This window comes from Monodon monoceros, unplaced genomic scaffold, assembly GCF_005190385.1.
Source record: "Monodon monoceros isolate NGI ecotype Baffin Bay Population unplaced genomic scaffold, NGI_Narwhal_1 Super_Scaffold_3, whole genome shotgun sequence".
Classification (NCBI taxonomy): Eukaryota; Metazoa; Chordata; class Mammalia; order Artiodactyla; family Monodontidae; genus Monodon; species Monodon monoceros.
Window position 1 is genome coordinate 64,056,690 of NW_021703780.1, and position 18,044 is coordinate 64,074,733.

Genomic DNA, 18,044 nt, shown 5'->3' on the forward strand with positions numbered 1-18,044 from the left:
TATCTAATAAAAGTGCCAGAGGGGTATCAATTCATCAAGGATGCTGGGGGACATAACAGAACTGCTAGGTTCCACAGGAGACGGAGGGGCAGGAAACCCCAACACCAAGCATCTTCATTTCATTAGGGAGAAGAAAGCTGGATATTCCAAGATGACACAAAGGGAAACAGAAATGGGCTTTGGTGGCTAATTTTTAGGGTATTATAAACCCATCTCAGTGCACAGCAAGGGAGAAGGGGATGACATCATTTAGTCGAGGCTTCATTTACTGTGGGGAGACTACTGGGGGGAACAGTAATCATTCACCAGCCTGTGGCAGGTCTTCATGGCCACACCAAACTCAATGACAGTGTGTTCCTCTCCGTTCTCTGGAATCCATCAGACATACTCCATTATGTGCCCCCCCTCCCGACCCCTACTTTGCAGCTCCACGAGGTTTTACAGAAATTTCTCACCACCTGTATAAAAAGAAAAATAATTCAGCCTAACATAACCCTTTTTTTTTTTTTTTTTCTCATAAAAGAAAGAATTTCCTCATCCGGTTTTTAGACGGAACACTAGCAAGTCTTCAGTGTCAAAGGTGTTCTCCTGAGGGACTGCACCGGTGCTGTGGTGCAGGGTCACTGAGGCAGCATCAGTTGGTGTCCATGCTGCAAGTCTCATCATCCCCCATGCCCTGCTGTAAGCTGCCTGGTCTCGTCCCTCCATCAGAGGATCCAGGAAAACTGAGTGAAGTCGTCTTATACAACTCATCATCTCGCCGCTGGTAAAACAGCACATAAGCTGCTTTCGTCTAAAACACAAGAGGGGCATCCATTCACTGGTTGGAAAAATCACCCATTCCCCCACAGCTTTTCTCTCTGTTCAAAACACACCACTCTCAGGGATCCGCCGTCTTGCCCTGTGCAGCCACACACTGAAGTGACCGTGAAAACCCTTCTACCTGAGGCTGGCTCATGCTGACCCTCCCCAGGGAGTGGGGAAAGGCCATGTGACAGACCCCGAGGAGAGTTGAGCATCTCATTTAGGAAGGGTCCCATAAGGAATGGCAGCCAACTCTTTCTCTACCACACCTTGCTTCCACTGTCCCAGCAGGATGACTAAATGACCAACTAGCCCGGAAGACTTTTCCCAGCTCTAATCCCTAAAGGTAAGGGTGGGAACCAGGTATTAGGGCCTACTCACCACTATTTGATCCTCGGAGGCCAGGGACACACTGCTATCATCAAAGTAATACCATTTCCCGTTCAGTTTGTTCTTCGCGTACGCAGTGTCTGCCAAAGCAAGAGAATACTCTAGCCGGTCACCAAGAGAGCTAATGTGGCTAGCTCATTACAGTGGCACTCAACAGCAACACAATTCCAAAACATGAAACAAACAGAGTCTGAAATTAAAAGTAATTTATAGGTTGTGTCCTAACAACCAAAAGATAACTCATCCTTTAAAAAAAACCCTGTTCCTAGGGAGGGTGGGAGGGAGGGAGGCGCAAGAGGGAAGAGATATGGGGATATATGTATATGTATAGCTGATTCACTTTGTTATAAAGCAGACACTAACACACCATTGTAAAGCAATTATACACCAATAAAGATGTTAAAAAAAAAATCTGTTCCTTCTCAAAAAAGCACTAAAAGGGTAAAAATGGAGCTGCTGGGAACCAAGGCTTTAAACTGTAATTTTGGAAAACTAATCCAAAAAATAGAGGAATCCAGTGTCAATCTTCAGGGTGGCTATGAGCAATAACCCAGAGTCAGGGGATACTTAAAAGGAGCTGATACTTTAAGATTTAAACAAAACAACAGTTCTCAAAAACATGCCAAGTCAAACTCCCCCACTTCATCCAGGCAGATGGTTGGCTACTACTGCCTCTCACTGCCTCTGGAGCCTGTGGGATAATCCCAGAGAGGGACACATTGGGTGTTTGGGTTTGCAAAGCTGGGATGTGAACAAGAAAACTTAAATATATCTGCCTTCGAAACTGTGAGTCAAGAATCTGCGGCTGGATAACAATTCCTCACACCGGGCCAAGCATTTCCCCACACCAGGCAAGCATTTCCCACAGCCAACACTTCCAGTTTTGATTTTACACTATTTCGAAGCAGGATGTGTTTACAACAGGAATCCCAGCAGCAATACCCAATCCCTGCTCCACCCAGACTCTCAGAAACAACAGAATCTGATGGAGATTTGGTTTCCAGTCTCAACCTGCTGTGTGGCTTTGGCAAGCTGGTTTTTTTTAAGCTGTTTAACCATTACTCACTGCAGTGCCTACTGCACCAAGTGGTGGTGGACGACATGGGACAAAGTGACAGAGAAGGTGCCAAGGGCATGTCCCCGCTGTCCATGCTTGGCATAACAATAGCAATGGTGGCTCTCAATCGTGGCGTTCCAACTGTGGACCCAATGTGGACCTGCACATAACCAGCCTAACCTGGATGACGAAACTGAAGCCTAACCTGGATGAGGAAACTGAAGCATAAAGAGGCTAAGTAACCTGCCCTAGCAGTGTTTAGATGCTAAAATGGAAGTTAAAAATGAATACATGTGTCCAGTATGCATGAATATAGATAGTGAAATTACTTTGGGGAGAAAAAAGTTAGAGAAGAGTAAGTGCTGCAGGATATGATATGATCAGAGATTGCTAATAGCCACTCCAGTAGAGCCCCAATTTTCAAACAGGCACATTTTTATTTCCCATCCTCTCCTACAGCTAGATGGTAGCCCTGTGACCAAGTGATAGCCAATGAGCTGTATGTAGAGGAGTTGAGGGGGACTTCTGGGAGATCTGCTTAAAAGGGAAGGTCATGCCCTTTTTTCCTCTTCTTCTAATGGCCTGGAATGTAGACCTGAGGGCTGGAGACTGAGCAGCCATCTAAAGGCAAGAGGTGATATGGTAAGAATGGAGAGGCAGGAGAACAGACTGTTGGGCCAACAGAAAAAGCTTATCAGTATAGAAGAGAAGACTGGGGTTTAGGGCAGTTCCATAATCCACTGTGAGTGTAAATGGAACTGACACCTCCCATGGTATCATCTCTTGGGGTCCTGACACTGGGTGTAGTGGCAGTTATCATGGTGCAGATGCAATAGAAGAGAGATGAGGAAACCCAGCTCCTCACTTCAACATCACTAAAACCTTTCCATAAACAAGTAACAAAATAAACTAGTAAAAGTATAAAAGTGAAGATAAACCTACACATTATAGAAATTTTGGAAAATAAAGTAGAACAAAGAAAAAATTAACATTTTGGTCTCTCTCCTCCTAGGCTTTCCCCCCCTCCTATCATAGTTTCTCTGTCTTTTGTTTCAATGTAGTTGTGATACTACTTTCTGTAATGATGCAATTTTGTGTAGCTGTTTTCCCTTAACATACCATGGGTATTTCCCCATGTTATTATTAATTTTATTTTGCAATGACTGTGTACTCTTCCATGAAATCGATGGACAGAAGTGCCAACGGTTGATCACCAATGCTATTATTAATTTTCCACTATTATAAATAATACTAATTTTTCACTATTATAAGTAGGTGAATATCTTTGCACATGAAGCTTTCCCCCAAAGTCAAGTAATTTCCTTAGGTTTCCCAGAGGTGGATTATTGGATTAAAGAATATGAACCACCATCCTACCAGAAAAATTGAAGGGCAGCAATATGGAAAAAGCCCGCAACCTGAGGCCCGTGGAGCTGTGTAAGTTAAGTGCTTAGGGCAATGCCTGGCACACAGGGATAGGCTGGTGAAAGATGACTGGCCATGGGCATTTCAACATCTCAGAAGGAAGCAGATTCCAGTACTTACAGTGGCCAACCCCCATGGCTCCATAATGATTGGACACGGCAATGAGGTCGTACACATAAGGCCTGGCTGACAGGTCACAGACAAACTCAGACATGTTCAGAGCTCTGAGCAAAGAAAACAAAAATAACCCTTTAATACATTAAACTCAGAGAAAGAAGTCAGAGCAACCCAGCAACCCCTTTCATGCAACAGGCTATAACACAGGGAGGCCCTCAGAAACTAAGTGCAGAAGGAACGAATGAACAGTCCAGACAGAAGGAGCCCTGGGGTCTTGTTCTGACCACTGACATGTTCAGACTGGAAAAGAGAAGCCTTAGCCGAGACCAAATGTCAAAGAAGGCTCTGGGCAGACACGAGGGCTGCAGCAACTTTGTAAAAATGGCTGTTACTATCAGAATTACTAATTAGTGCCATAAAAATTTAAGCTAAATACCAAAATAGGCCCCCAAAAGCTTTTTTCCCTAACGTTTTATTTTGAAAATTTCAAACATACAGAAAAAAAGAATTTTACAACAAACATGTATACACCCACCACCTAGGTCCTCCCGTTGACATGTCTATACTTCATGTAACTATCTACCCATCCCCCATCCCCCAAAAAGCATTTTTAAATCTGCATATTGTGGGGGGACTCCTACCTTGTTGACTGACTTGCCTGTGTCACTTATACTCTGTACCCTGGGGCCTAAGAGGACACTAGTAGACAGCCAGTCTCAGTCCCTGCCCCAGGGACAGGACTGTGGTGGATCTGCACCCCCAAAAATCCAACTCTCCCCAGCAGATTACTCTCTGGTTCCTTGTGCCCCTGCATTAACGAGGTACAGCATGTCCTTGTGCTGCTCTACTGAGCCTGGGCTCCCTGGGACCAATGACAGATGGGAAGACCAGTTCAGTTAGGCTGCGTAAGGGACTCGAGAGAGGAAGTGCTTCTACTAGAGAGTCCTTTCCCTACAGACACGGAGGGGAAGTGAGCCAAAGTCTAACTTCTCAGAGCCTAGCAACACACACACCTTAACGCAGAAAAGTCTTTGGCAGCAAAACACTCTGCCAATCAGTGCCCAGATTGTCTGCCTGTTTTTTAATTTTCCCAAAAATAACAGTGCAGCCCAGGGACGCACCTGACTGGGAATTCCACAACTGTATCAAGTTTGTCCCTCCAGTATCTATTGTAGGAGAAGCGTTTGAGGTGGACCACCAGAATCTTCGGCAAGGACCACAGGTCAAACTTCTTTGTGGCCTGTTGATGCTTCTTACAGTTGGGACAGTACCTGAAAAGAGAAACCTCCACTTAGTGGGGAGGCAGGGGGCCAGTGCCGCCTGGGCTCTCAAGCATGGAGGCAATCCCATAACATCCTTTCTTGTACTCAGCATGACTGCTTCTGGGCAGGGAGGTCTCTAAGCCACCTTCTAAAAGAGGGTGATGGCTGTCCTAGTCTGGAAAACACAATTCACACAGAAAAACCTGTGTTGTAGGGTCAGCCATGTAAAAAAGTGACACATCCAAATACAAAGGGTTTTTGTGTACATAGATGGCCCCAGCAGATCTCAGTCCCAGGGTACCTGGGTGCCCCTGCCCAGAGGTGGGAGCTGCATACCAGGGGTCATGCTCCCCAAGGGTCTCCATGGTAGTGAAGAGCTCGATGCAGTCTCTCAGGGCCACTGCTGTCTTCTTTTTCTTCTGAGGCTGCAACATGCTGACGTGCTTCTCGTAGGTCTGTGAGGAACAAAATGCTGAGGTCTGCTGAGGAAACAAAATCTTACCAGGCTCAGCCACAACCTCACGAGCTCTCACGCCTGGAATATAATGTACTTTCTGGAGCCTCTGAACATGTAATGACAAAATCTTTAAGTGCTTTTCATTCTCGGTCTAAAACATACCTTGCTACTGCTGGGGAACTGGTGAGAGAGACCCACCCGAAGCAGAAACCAGCACATACCCCTGACCAAGAATGCCGAGTGACCTACCTCAGATTCCTGCTCATCGTAATAACGGCTCCGGGTCTCACTATCCCAATCGATGGCTAGTGTGGATCGAGCTGTGGAGGAGGACCAAAGTGTCACTCACTACTGAATGGCCAGCAACAGTAGAGGCTCCTCAGGTGACAAGAGTGAGAAGGACCACACTCAGGCTACGCCATCAACACCTGCTCACCCATCAACAGCCATTGCCAAGAGCAATGCTCTGCCTTGAGCCAGCCAGCTCTGAATCCCTGGGCCCCCAAATGCTTTGGCAAAGATTTCCTCAATGCTACACACTTTAAAGGCACTAACTACATAGAATTCTGAAAGGGCACAGGTCAAGATGGAGTAACAGTGGCCAGATTTCTCCTCTTGCCTTAAACCACAAGAAAACCTGACAAAATAGAGGAAACAACTGTTTTCAGACACTGAATATTAGGCAGAGCAAGAGTGAGATCCCTGAGAGAAGGCAAAAAATAAGGTGATGCCTACATGGCCCCAGCTTATCGCCTGGAGGCATTTTCCGGGCCACAGCATGGGGGGGCAGGGGAGGAGAACAAAAGACTGAGTTGAGGAGTCAAAGACCAGTGTTCAAGAATGGGGCTAGGGACTTCCCCTGGTGTCACAGTGGTTAAGAATCTGCCTGCCAATGCAGGGGACACGGGTTTGAGCCCTGGTCTGGGAAGATCCCACATGCTATGGAGCTACTAAGCCTGTGTGCCACAACTACTGAGCCTGCACTCTAGGGCCTGTGAGCCACAACTACTGAGCCCTTGTGCCACAACTACTGAAGCCCGTGCTCCGCAACAAGAGAAGCCACTGCAATGAGAAGCCCACGCACCACAACGAAGAGTAGCCCCTGTTTGCTGCAACTAGAGAAAGCCCGCACACAGCAACGAAGACCCAAAGCAGCCAAAAATAAATAAATTCAAATAAATAAATCAAAAAAAAAAAAAGGGAGCTAGAATTTGCAAGGCATTACACTAAAGACAAGAAGCCACACGGAGGGAATGGAGCTGCAAAAAGGCAAGAGAGATCCAAAACCATCTCAATAAAGCTGTTTAAAAAACTCTTTTTAGGTAATTATTTAAAAAGGGAAGCAAGCTAGCAAACTAGAGGACATCTAGCAAATCTCTTCTCCAATGAAGGAAGCAAAAAGACACAAGAGATGCTTTTGCAGCTCCCCTCCCGACCCAGGGTAGGCATCTTCACTGTCCACATGTTGCTTTTCACGCACAACACACATCCCGTGTGGATGCCCCTTCCCATCTGTACAGCAGTCCCCACGACAGGCTCCAGGTAACAGCCTGTGAAATCCATGACCATTCTCTAGATGGGTCACATTTCATGAGTATTCTCATGGAACAAAAGAAATATGCATTTATTCTCATAAGTTTGGGGAAATGCTGCCACCTAGGAGGGCCACAAGAAGTGTTATCAACCGGAACAAAAGTCCTGAAGGATGGTGGGAGTGGAGGGAGAGCTCGTTTCCTTCTGAAGTCATCAAGGAAGGAAGAGAAAAGCCTGACAAGAAGGCCAAGGGAAAGTGCAGAGGGGTGTCATGCCTCTGAAACAGTCTTTAGGGAGCTTTAAGCCAAGGATCACACAAGTGTCTGTTCCTGGAGCCACACTATGAGATGATGAAAGCTCAATGCAGTCAGTGAGTGCTAAGTGCAAGGATTTTCCAATAGATCCTAAGTCCCCAAAAGCCCAGTTTGAAAGGTCAGAGAAAGTGCTTACAGTTGAGTTTAAGCAGTTTCCCATCAGCTGCAAGGGAATTTAGGTCGGCTGTGCCATAGGAGTTCACAAGGCAGAAGGTAAAAAGCCTTTTTGGGCAGGGCCGGCCTTTGAGCTTCTTTTGGGTGGTCTCGCCATGGTCACTTCCCAGCTCATCCTCCCCACTGTCCTCTGTTTCTGAAAGCTGCTCTCTGCCTTCTTCCTGATGCTCCATTTCTTCTTCGTCTTCTCCTAGCATACAAATGAAAAATAACATGTATGTAATTTGCCACCATTTCAATGCTGCAATTTTTATTTCATACCTAACTGTGGTGCTTCCTTCCAGATTCAGTCCTGTGTGTGTCAAACTACATCCACCCCTTTGCATCTACAAGGCACTTAAATTCACATGTGACACCCCCACAACCTGGTAAGCAGGCAAGTGGGCACAGCTATTCCACGATGAGGACAGAGAGGCCCAGAGAGGTTCAAGGAGTCACCAGAAGGTAAAAGTGAGTCAGCAGTCCTGCCAGCCCTAAATTTGGGGCCCTCACCACTTGGTACTTTACTGGGCTTCATCCCACATAGTCTGACTCTTTCAACTTGATCATTAGGCACACAGAGAGAAAAGGACCAAAATTAAACCCATACTCAATACTCAAGAAGATCGGCTGGTAAGAAACAATTTAAAAGTAAAACTTTAAATATGATAATGAACACAAATACTAAGTAAAGGTCTTCAGTTCCTCCACAAGAAACATGATGACTGTCCCTTCAACAAGTATTTACTGCATGTCTCTCAGGTGCAGGCACCATGATGAGCCCCAAGGAACACAGCACACAGGATCCGCCCCTCCTTTTTTCTCTTTATTCATTTGAGATTGCTGAGTTTCAAGAGTTTGAAGAAGGGGGAGTTCCCTGGCAGTCCAGTGGTTAGGACTCAGCGCTTTCACTGCCATGGACCTGGCTTCAATCCCTGGCTGGGGAACTAAGATCCTGCAAGCCGTGCAACCAGGGGAAAAAAAAAAAGTTTTAAGAGGCATTCTAGGGACTTCCCTGGTGGCACAGTGGTTAAGAATCCGCCTGCCAATGCAGGGGACACGGGTTTGATCCCTGGTCCGGGAAGATCCCACATGCCACAGAGCAACTAAGCCTGTGCACCACAACTACTGAGCCTGTGTGCCACAACTACTGAAGCCCGTGTGCCTAGAGCCCATGCTCCGCAACAAGAGAAGCCAGTGCAATGAGAAGCCTGTGCACTGCAACAAAGAGTAGCCCCCGCTCGCCACAACTAGAGAAAGCCTGCATGCAGCAGCAAAGACCCAATGCAGCCAAAAATAAATAAATAAATAAAATAAATTTATATTAAAAAAAGAAATTTAAAGAGGCATTCTAGAGACATATGGTGATGAGTAAATTTCCCAGGTGTTTCCAGAGAACTGGTTGGTATATGTGGCTGCAATAAAAAAATCCATGATCATGCTCATCATAATTTTTGTTGTTGGGCAGTCAAAGGGGAAAGTTAAGGTATCAAATAAGTAATTTCAACAAAGATGGGGACAACTCCAAAAGGTGATGTAAAAGTAACAGGGGAAGGGAATTCCCTGGCAGTCCAGTGGTCAGGACTTTGTGCTTCTACTGCCGGCGGCCCAGGTTCAATATCTGGTCGGGGAACTAAGATCCCACAAGGTGCACGGCGCAGCCAAAAAAAAAAAAAAAGTAACGGGGGAAGATTCAAAATATGAAGTTTATATATTTGGGGAAATAGCAATAGAAATGGAAACTGAGGAAAGGAAGATGTATATTCTACATAAGAATCGTCTTTCAGGGACTTCCCTGGTGGCACAGTGGTTAAGAATCCACCTGCCAATGCAAGGGACACAGGTTTGAGCCCTGGTCTGGGAAGATCCCACATGTCACGGAGCAACTAAGCTTGTGTGCCACAACTACTAAGCCTGCGCTCTAGAGCCTGTGCTCCGCAACAAGAGAAGCCACCGCAATGAAAAGCATGCACACTGCAACGAAGAGTAGCACCCGCTCGCTGCAACTAGAGAAAGCCCATGTGCAGCAACGAAGACCCAATGCAGCCAAAAAGTAAGTTTAAAAAAAAAAATCCTCTTTCAAAGACTGTGTCTCAGGAGTTGTCATGAGGAAGGACAAGTTGGGCCCAGGACAATGCAGCACGGTTTCCTGTCAGGCCACAGGAACATCACAGCCATGGATGACAGTGTGACATGAGTCCCCATGAGCAGGACTCTGAAACAGCCAGTGTGCATAAGACTGCCAGCCTCAGCTCTCACAGAGGTTCCTTTCTCAATTAGCTCACTTCACTACTGAAGCAGTGGCACTGCCCCTTTTATGCCCAGGTAAGCCTGCTCTGCTCTCAGACTGGCAAGTGAAACATTGCCCCGCCCAAGACACTCAGAGAATCAGCAGGAGACAGCCACCACAGGCCTAACAAGGAGCCATGGCAGTAAAGAGGTTAGAATTATTTCAACATTAAACAAGATTTGAAGTCTACGCACCAAGGCTCACTTATGGAATTCAAAAGAAGGCAGTGAGAACAAGAGACTGAACAAGAGACTGACAGATGGAATGTCTAAGAAACTAGGCTAATTGTAACAATAGCAAATACTGACGTGATGCTGTTATTAACTGAGCATCTATTATGTGCCAGATACTCTAACCACACTATCTCATTAAACAGTAACCTCAACTCTGTGATGCTGTTATCATCATCCCATTTTGCAGATAGGTAAACCAAGGTTAAGAGAGATGAAGTGACTTTTTGAGGTCTGCCCCACACCTCAAGCTGGGAATCACAGTGCCTCAAGTTCCAGAGCACTAAGAACCCACAGGTCACCCAAGGTCTGCTCAGAGACTACCACTACAGCTCCAACATGTCTGCTTGTGGGACCTGTGCACAAAATACACTCCTGTTCATCCCTCGTGGGAGGAGAACATGATATTCTGGGCAAGAACAGGAGTACAACTATAATAAATACTCAACCTAAAATACCAACAATTTGGAATATCCCTTCAGGACAGAGCCTTCTGGTCATTATTTTTTTATTTTTTTATTTTTTGAGGTACGCGGGCCTCTCAGTGTTGTGGCCTCTCCCGTTACGGATCACAGGCTCCGGATGCACAGGCTCAGCGGCCACGGCTCATGGGCCTAGCCGCTCGCGGAATGTGGGATCTTCCTGGACCAGGGCACGAACCCGTGTACCCCTGCATCGGCAGGCAGACTCTCAACCACTGCGCCACCAGGGAAGCCCCTGGTCATTATTTTTAATGTCAATTCTCACTTTCCAGGACCAGGCATGTCTTGCAGAAAACTGGGCATTTGAATTTTCAACTGGGAATATATATTCAGCTATTCACAAAGCATAAGAACTGGAGGACATTTCTGGTTTTATAGGAATAAAGCCACCTAGTCAGTCACGCAGGCCCCCAAAAGAAGGATGACAGCCACAGTGCACGTTAGACACAGCTCCATAGTCACAGATGGGCTTGTGAGCACTAGGCCACAGAAGGATGGTGAGGGCTCTGGGTTTCTTGCAACAAGTCTATCCTACTGCTTTTCCAACTGTGGCTCCTCACTCCGACATCAGGAGCTGTCCAGAGCCAGCTACCACCTGTGGCTTCCTGGGTAGAAAGAAAGAAAGGCCAAGAGAACCTGTCTCTGCCTTTTGACTGGCTGGGCAGGACATCTGTCCTCCCCAGGGGCGGCTGCTGGACCATGGTGATGGGTAAGGGCCAAGACAAAAGCTCTACAGGCACAAGCCAGGTTGTGAAGGCAGCCAAGTGTACTCAGCAATCCCAACAGGTCAGAATCAAATCCTGACTCTGCTACATGACCTTGGGCAAGTCACTCAGTCCTATTATGCTTTAGTCTCCCTGAGGTGAAACCCAGCTTCCACGCCTAAGATTACACAAGGTGTCAAAGTTGGACAATGGGCTCTGGCAGAGTGAAGTGGTGCAGACAGGGCTTCCAGGTCTGCTCTCTAGGCAGAGCCCCCAACCCCGCCTCAGAGCCTCCCTCACCCATGTATACAACACCTTTGGAAGAAGAGGGAAGTTGGGAGGGATTTGGTCAGTCACAGCCCCACGGTGTGGCATACGCTCACCTTCACAGCTACCCCTGGAGCCATTGCAGGCCCCCAGCTCCAAGGGCGAGCTGCCAGACTCATCAGGCAAAGGTTGTTTTATATAGCGGCTTGAAAAGAAGAAAGAAATTGTTTGTTAGTTGTATCCTTTACCTATTTTTCTCCACTACTCAGCGTGAAATAGTTCCTAATTTATATATTCAGCTATTCACAAAGCAATTTACGTAAATAAAAGGGCCTTAAAATCCATGTGATGGCTTAACACTTCAAGAAATTGAGAGGAACCTATGAGATAAGAAGTTTAACTACCAGGGCACTGAACAGACTCTGAGAAAGTCTGTTTCAAATCTCTGATAAACGATGCGTGGCACCATCATTTAAAAAAATATTTCCCAGTAATGTTAATTATCAGGTTCAGAATGATAGTGTAGTAGTTCAGAAATTACATTCAAATACAAAATGCCATCAAAGCACTACACACTCCCTCAAGCAGGTGACTGACAGGTGTGAAGACATGATTCCAGGAACTAGAAGAGGCTTAGGTGTTCATTGTCATGGTGCTTCAGATGTGCCAGATGTTCTGTCCCAACAGCACCTGCCCTGGCCCTCCCAGGGGCCGACACAACTACATTTCTAACAGAAGTGAGCACACGGGGTCAACACTGGCACTCTGAAGGGGCAGTCACTCTTACTAGGCCCTATCTTATTTTAGATAACAAGCAAATCACATTCCTACCACCAACCTGATACGCTCACAAACAGCCTGGTACAAAGACTCGAGGGTGAGCTTGTACTTGGGGACAGAAACCAGCAGTGGCTGCCCATATAGCACTGCCCCAGTGGAAGTGCTCGACGGCCTGGATTTCCTTTCCCTGAAGTACACTGGAAGCGTGACACATTCAGAGCCGTCTGTGGAAGTGCTGCAGACCTCGTACCTGTGTCAATCACACAAGAGAGCAACTTCAGCGGTAGGTCTCTGTGAGAGACAGAGATCTGAGCTGCAGCTACATGGTGGCCAGGACTACGGTTACTAGGACAGAGCACACTTCAGTACAAAAGGTGGATAAACCATTTCCAAGACGATGCTAGAGGATGGGTCAGGAATCCCAAAGAGAGTCAACTGTTAACACAAGGTGAACCTACACAACCCAGGACCTGGGGCTAATGTGATCCTCCTTCCCCCAACCATGGCCTCAAACTCTGTGGTCCTTCAACTGGGACTCAACACAGATGACACCTATCATCCAGACCATCACTTCAGACACAAAGGCACACAGGGGGGGCCCAGCCACTAAGTTCACCTTTTGTCACCCATCAAGGAGCTTAACTTTTAGAAAAAGGCATTCTCAATGCCCTGCCCTTTAGTAAAACCAAATACTGTACAGCGACATATACCTAGAATATAAGCCAAAGACTCTTTATTTCAAACGAGGAAGCAAATTTATAAAACTGTTTGTCATCTTTCTTCAAAAGCATTGAAGTAAAAGAATATTAAATTTTTTTTAAAAATCAGAGATAACCAAAGAAACTGCTAAATACAAATCAATGATTTTGAAAAATGTGTCTTACTTAGTGAATACATGGGATTGAGGAGATTTATAGATGTTTTATCCCGGAACAGATGTTACCAAAATTGCTGGCAACCGACTGTAGTCTTTCCCTCTTCCTATAGGGGGAGACACAAACTTACTGATTCAATTTTTGAAAACTATAAACACAAACACAAACACACACACACACACACACACACACACACACTCTCCCCACATGCCTGGCAAACAGTCCTGACTATAGTATATGCAGAAAGAGTTCAAAGAAAAACTCACAAAAACGTCCAAGGTACGCTCTAGGGTAAGGACCCTGGTGTCCAGCATAATGGTCAAGAACCAAGCCTTGGAGTGAGGCTCGCCCAGGTTCCAGATCCATCATTGTCACTTTCTGGCTGCTGTAACCAGGTCAAGTGCCTTAATTTCTAAGTCTGTTTATCCAGCGGACAATGGGATCACCCACCTTCCAGTGTAGTGGTGAGGATTAAGTAACTCAGTAGCACAGTACGTCGCATGCTCAAAAAGTATTAGATGCTACAATTGTGTTTTCATAAGACAATTATCAATTCATCATAAAACAATTTGCTTTCCAATTGGCTGGCCCTCAAGCCCTCTGAAGAATCCTCCGTTGGTGGTTTGCCAACCTCCCCACAAGGTGATGTCCCAGGTCTTCTCAGCGCAGGTATGTGCAAGCACTAGTTTCCAGAACTGAGGGAGACTGTGTTAAGGTCTTGGGGTATGAAGTGGACAGTCCCAGCCCTGTGGCCCAGCATGAGCCTTGGCACCCTCCATTAGTAAAGTAAGGGAACATGGCTGCGAGTGGGGATCTTGGGTGTGGTTAAGAATTCTTCCTTTAGAGTGACCTAGAAGTCATTGGCCACAAAAATGTAAAGGGAAGGAAATGCCTCCTTTGTGTACTGCATTCCTCAGCCAAAACCAAAAACCAAAACAAAATCCTAAAAACCTTTCTCGGCAGAGGCAAGTTTCTGGCTGAGAGGGAATGAGGGAGGGACAACATGGGTGTGCTCCACACGCAAGCCTCCCTGAGCAAGCGGCTGCTGGGAGCTCAGGCAAGCTCACACTCCACCCCCCCACCCCACCCCAACCTGGAAGAGGGACACACACACAATCACACAAAGCAGCCTTGAAGCAAGAGGATTTGGGAGGGGCCGAGGAGACGAGCTGCAGTTGGAGTGTACTGTCCCCACAGGGATGAGAAAACCGAGTCTCAGAGCTTGCAGATGTTAGCGCTGGAAAAGGCTGCTTAAATCAACCTTCCCTGTCATCTGGGATGGAACCTGCCTGAGAAGCCACTACCTGTGGCTGGGAGAAAGGACGAGACCCTCCCTGTACTGAGTCCCTTCTCCTGTCTTCCCGTGGCCCCTCACAAAGCTGTGACTCTTCTTGAGAAAAGCATTTCTGATAGCAGGACCATCTGCAGAACCACTGAACAGGCCTTCTTAACAGGTAGCAACTGTTGACAAAAGCCTTGTTCATGCTGAGGAGAGTTATCTGGAATGTCTAGCTCTGAAGTGCCAGTAGGCGCTTAGCACTGATGGCTACCCAAAATTCCCTGAACATCCACCTCTTGCACCCAGGGGTTGGGGCAAATCCACATGAGCACCAACTGCCAGATCTTCTGCTCTGGAGACACTGGCAAAGCTTCTAGAATGTTTCCTTTGACCCTGCAGCAGAAACCACTGAGTACTCACACGAAAATGTCATCCCGAGGCATGATGTGGTTTAAACCTTCATCCATTTGGAAAATTTTGTGGAACCGGTGATTATACACATCTGTGACCACCATCTAAGAATCAACAGTAACAGAAAGATTACAGGATGGATAAGAGTACACCCACCACATGCCGCAACTAAAGATCCCACGTGCCGCAACTAAAAGGATGCTGCGTGCTGCGACGAAGATCCCACGTGCTGCAACTAAGACCCGGCACAGCCAAATAAATAAATAAATATTTTTTAAAAAAAGAGTACACCTACTTAATAACCCAGGCACAAATGAAAAAATAAGTGCTGCCCCCTGAGAGATCACGATGCAACCAGCCCCAGAGCTCAGGGGCCAAGGGCCAAAGGGGAGCAGCATGGCTGTCGCCACCAGAAAACATGTTGTATCTGTCCCAAGGTTTATGACAGGATTTGCCCTCCAGTGGCAGGAATGGTGGGGAGTGAGTGCTGACCAGAGACCAGCAGTAATCCAGAATCCTCTGGGGTGTTCCCTGGGGCCGGAATTCCCCAAGCCATCCTCAGCACATAGCAGAAAAGACCAAACCCCAACCACCAAGACCTACCACCTGAAACCAGCAGGGGTGCAAGGGAAGTGGGGAGGAGAAGGGCACTGACCAGGGCTGGGACAAGGGAGGGGCTGGGGGCGTCCAGGAGGATGGATCCTCGGGCAGCAAGAGGTCTTCACTTTCCCCACCTTCACACAGCGCCAGGCTCGGCAGAAAGGCCAGCGTGAGCAATTGTTTTTATTTTTCTATTTTATTTTTAAATAAATTTATTTATTTATTGACTGCATTGGGGATTCGTTGCTGCGTGTGGGCTTTCTCTAGTTGTGGCGAGCGGGGGCTACTGTTCATTGTGGTGCACGTACTTCTCTTGTTGTGGAGCACCGGCTCTAGGTGCGGGCTTCAGTAGTGGCACGTGGGCTCTGTAGTTGTGGCTCGCCGGCTCTGGAGCGAAGGCTCAGTAGTTGTGGCACACAGGCTTAGTTGCTCCGCGGCATGTGGGATCTTCCTGGACCAGGGATTGAATCCATGTCCCCTGCATTGGCAGGTGGATTCTTAACCACTGTGCCACCAGGGAAGTCCCAGCAATTGTTTTTAAATAAAGATTTTTATCAAGTTACTCCACAGACTTACAGAGTTTGGGACAGGAAAGAACTTCCAGCTTCTCACATTACAGATGAGGTCAGGTAGGAAGGGGAGGCAAAGTGAGAGCAAATCCCCAGTCCTGGCCCTCTGACCATAGCTAGTGTGTCCTCAATGGAGGAAAGACAGTGTTCCCAGGGCTGGAAGGGACAGTCTCAGGCAAGTGTGCAAAATGAACAAGGGCCAGGAGGTCTGAGGCATTCAGATATAATCACATGTGTGTTGGCCGATAAGACCTACCCCACAAAAGTGGCTACAAGGTTGAAACTTAACTCCAAAGGACTATGAACTGCCCCCAATAGGCTGAATGCCACTGAACACCTCGCCTTACGTTTTCCGCAGCAATGCCAGACAGCCTGGAGAGAGCCTCACACAGGTCAGACACAGCCCCCATCAGCGGCACAATCACACGGTACTGCAAAGGAGAGATGGGAGGGGTGACAAGGGTGCTCTGGAAAGGGTGGGAGATGAGTTGGGAGGAGCAGGCATCATGGAGGGCAGAGGTGCCCCACCAGAAACAGTGTGTGGTGAGCTCAGGGCCCAGATGAGTGGCCAGCTGAGCAAACAGGCAAGTCTTCTGCATCAACACCTGCCTCTCTATTCAGGTAGCACCACAGAAGCTGGACCATCTCTTTCCCTCCTACACATTGCTTTATTTTTTTCTTAACTTTTCAGAGCCATTCACTACTTCCTTTAAAGAAATGTTATAATTATACAAACTGCCAACCAGTCCTTGTCATAAAGCCAGAAGAAGCATGCAGTGAGCCATCAGCAGGGCTGGACACTAAGACCGGCCTGGCACACCTTTCATTTGGTCTTTTGTTCTGGCAAGGCTCTCCTAGCTGATTTAGGGGTGAACATAACCAAGGGAAGTACTGTTTCTAGTCCCCTAACATTCAGATTCAAGGATCTCTTAGCAGATCAGCCAGGTTCCTTTAGTCAAATGAATGGAGCATAGGGGAAAAGGTGACAGAGAAGTCCAGAGAACCTTCACAATATGCCTGAATGACATGGGATTACACAAAGATCTGAGGGAGGACAAGGGCACACACTCAAGGCAAGTGCCCAGGGGTTTCAGAGGCAGCTGATGGAGCTGCTGCTGCAACAGATGGAAGCAGCCCCACTCTGGGTCTGGTAGCCACTCACAATGAGGGGTACCATGAGGGTGCCGATTTCTCTTACCTGGGTAGGTCTGCAGCGAGGGTCAGCGGGAACCAGGAAGATCTCCATAACTCGATCTTTCTTCAAGGGCAGTGGGAGAGTTAGATAGCAAAATGGATCAAAGGTCACAGAAACCTTAGCACATTCTGGGCAAACCAAGGTAGATTTGAAGAGGCCATGGAACGTGTCCACAATCACAGAGTCATTCCTCAACCTATGATTCTCCCAGGCTTCCTTTGCCACAACCTGGAAGAAAGCAAAGGGGATAAGTAAGACATTCTCAACATCCCCCAGTTCTTAGCCTCTGCATCCAGAATGATTCACAGCAAAATCTGAAATAGACTGTGAGGCAGTCTGTGCAGCCAAGAACTTGGTCCAGGCCAGTGAGGGCCAGGACTGCTCTTAGCATACCAAACTCATTCCACATGCCAGCTCCATGCCCAATCCTACACTTAACAAAGTGCTGATGCAGAATCTACGGGACAGAGACGAACTGAGAGCACTGTGGACACATGGACCTGACCGGGGAAGGACTGCCTCCTATAGGGCTTCCAATGATCCAAAGTCCCTTCAGTGAGCTTTTAATTTATGCTATCTTTCAGCTAGCTCATGGTTTTTCCTTTAAGATGTGAATGCTACTTTGAAGTATTCATATTGATCATCCCAATGTGATAGGTAGCTTAAATACTAAATTCCCTCTTCATAGATCTGAAAATCAAGGCAAAAAAATGTAAGTGCCCTAATAACATTAATAAAAACTATTTTAATCATCATGGATGGATTTTAATGGATTTCAATAATCCCAAGGGCCCACACTACAGGCACTTTACAGTTTTCAGGGTGCCCTAGTCTCTGGTTCACCAATGTA

At 47.0% G+C, this 18,044-nt stretch overlaps 1 protein-coding gene across 8 annotated transcripts in view; it reads right to left on the minus strand.

The window, feature by feature from the left end:
- Window positions 1–496: 496 nt before the first annotated feature.
- The window catches only part of USP4 (ubiquitin specific peptidase 4), a 49,390-nt gene continuing 31,842 nt past the window's right edge, over window positions 497–18,044 (minus strand). For 3 of the 8 annotated variants that reach the window (XM_029241662.1, XM_029241661.1, XM_029241666.1), the window contains 12 exons: window positions 17,198–17,422; window positions 16,347–16,430; window positions 14,840–14,934; window positions 12,324–12,515; window positions 11,602–11,690; window positions 7,496–7,723; window positions 5,762–5,832; window positions 5,392–5,510; window positions 4,915–5,064; window positions 3,797–3,900; window positions 1,186–1,274; window positions 497–793 (listed from right to left, as the gene is read on the minus strand). In XM_029241662.1, coding sequence (XP_029097495.1) covers window positions 635–793; window positions 1,186–1,274; window positions 3,797–3,900; window positions 4,915–5,064; window positions 5,392–5,510; window positions 5,762–5,832; window positions 7,496–7,723; window positions 11,602–11,690; window positions 12,324–12,515; window positions 14,840–14,934; window positions 16,347–16,430; window positions 17,198–17,422 — 1,605 coding nt within the window. In that variant the 3' untranslated portion in view covers window positions 497–634. Of the gene's footprint in view, window positions 794–1,185; window positions 1,275–3,796; window positions 3,901–4,914; window positions 5,065–5,095; window positions 5,231–5,356; window positions 5,511–5,761; window positions 5,833–7,495; window positions 7,724–11,601; window positions 11,691–12,323; window positions 12,516–13,149; window positions 13,247–14,839; window positions 14,935–15,738; window positions 15,909–16,346; window positions 16,431–17,197; window positions 17,423–18,044 lie in introns of those variants that run through there. The other 5 variants (XM_029241665.1, XM_029241664.1, XR_003796534.1 and 2 more) reach the window with 5 other exon arrangements.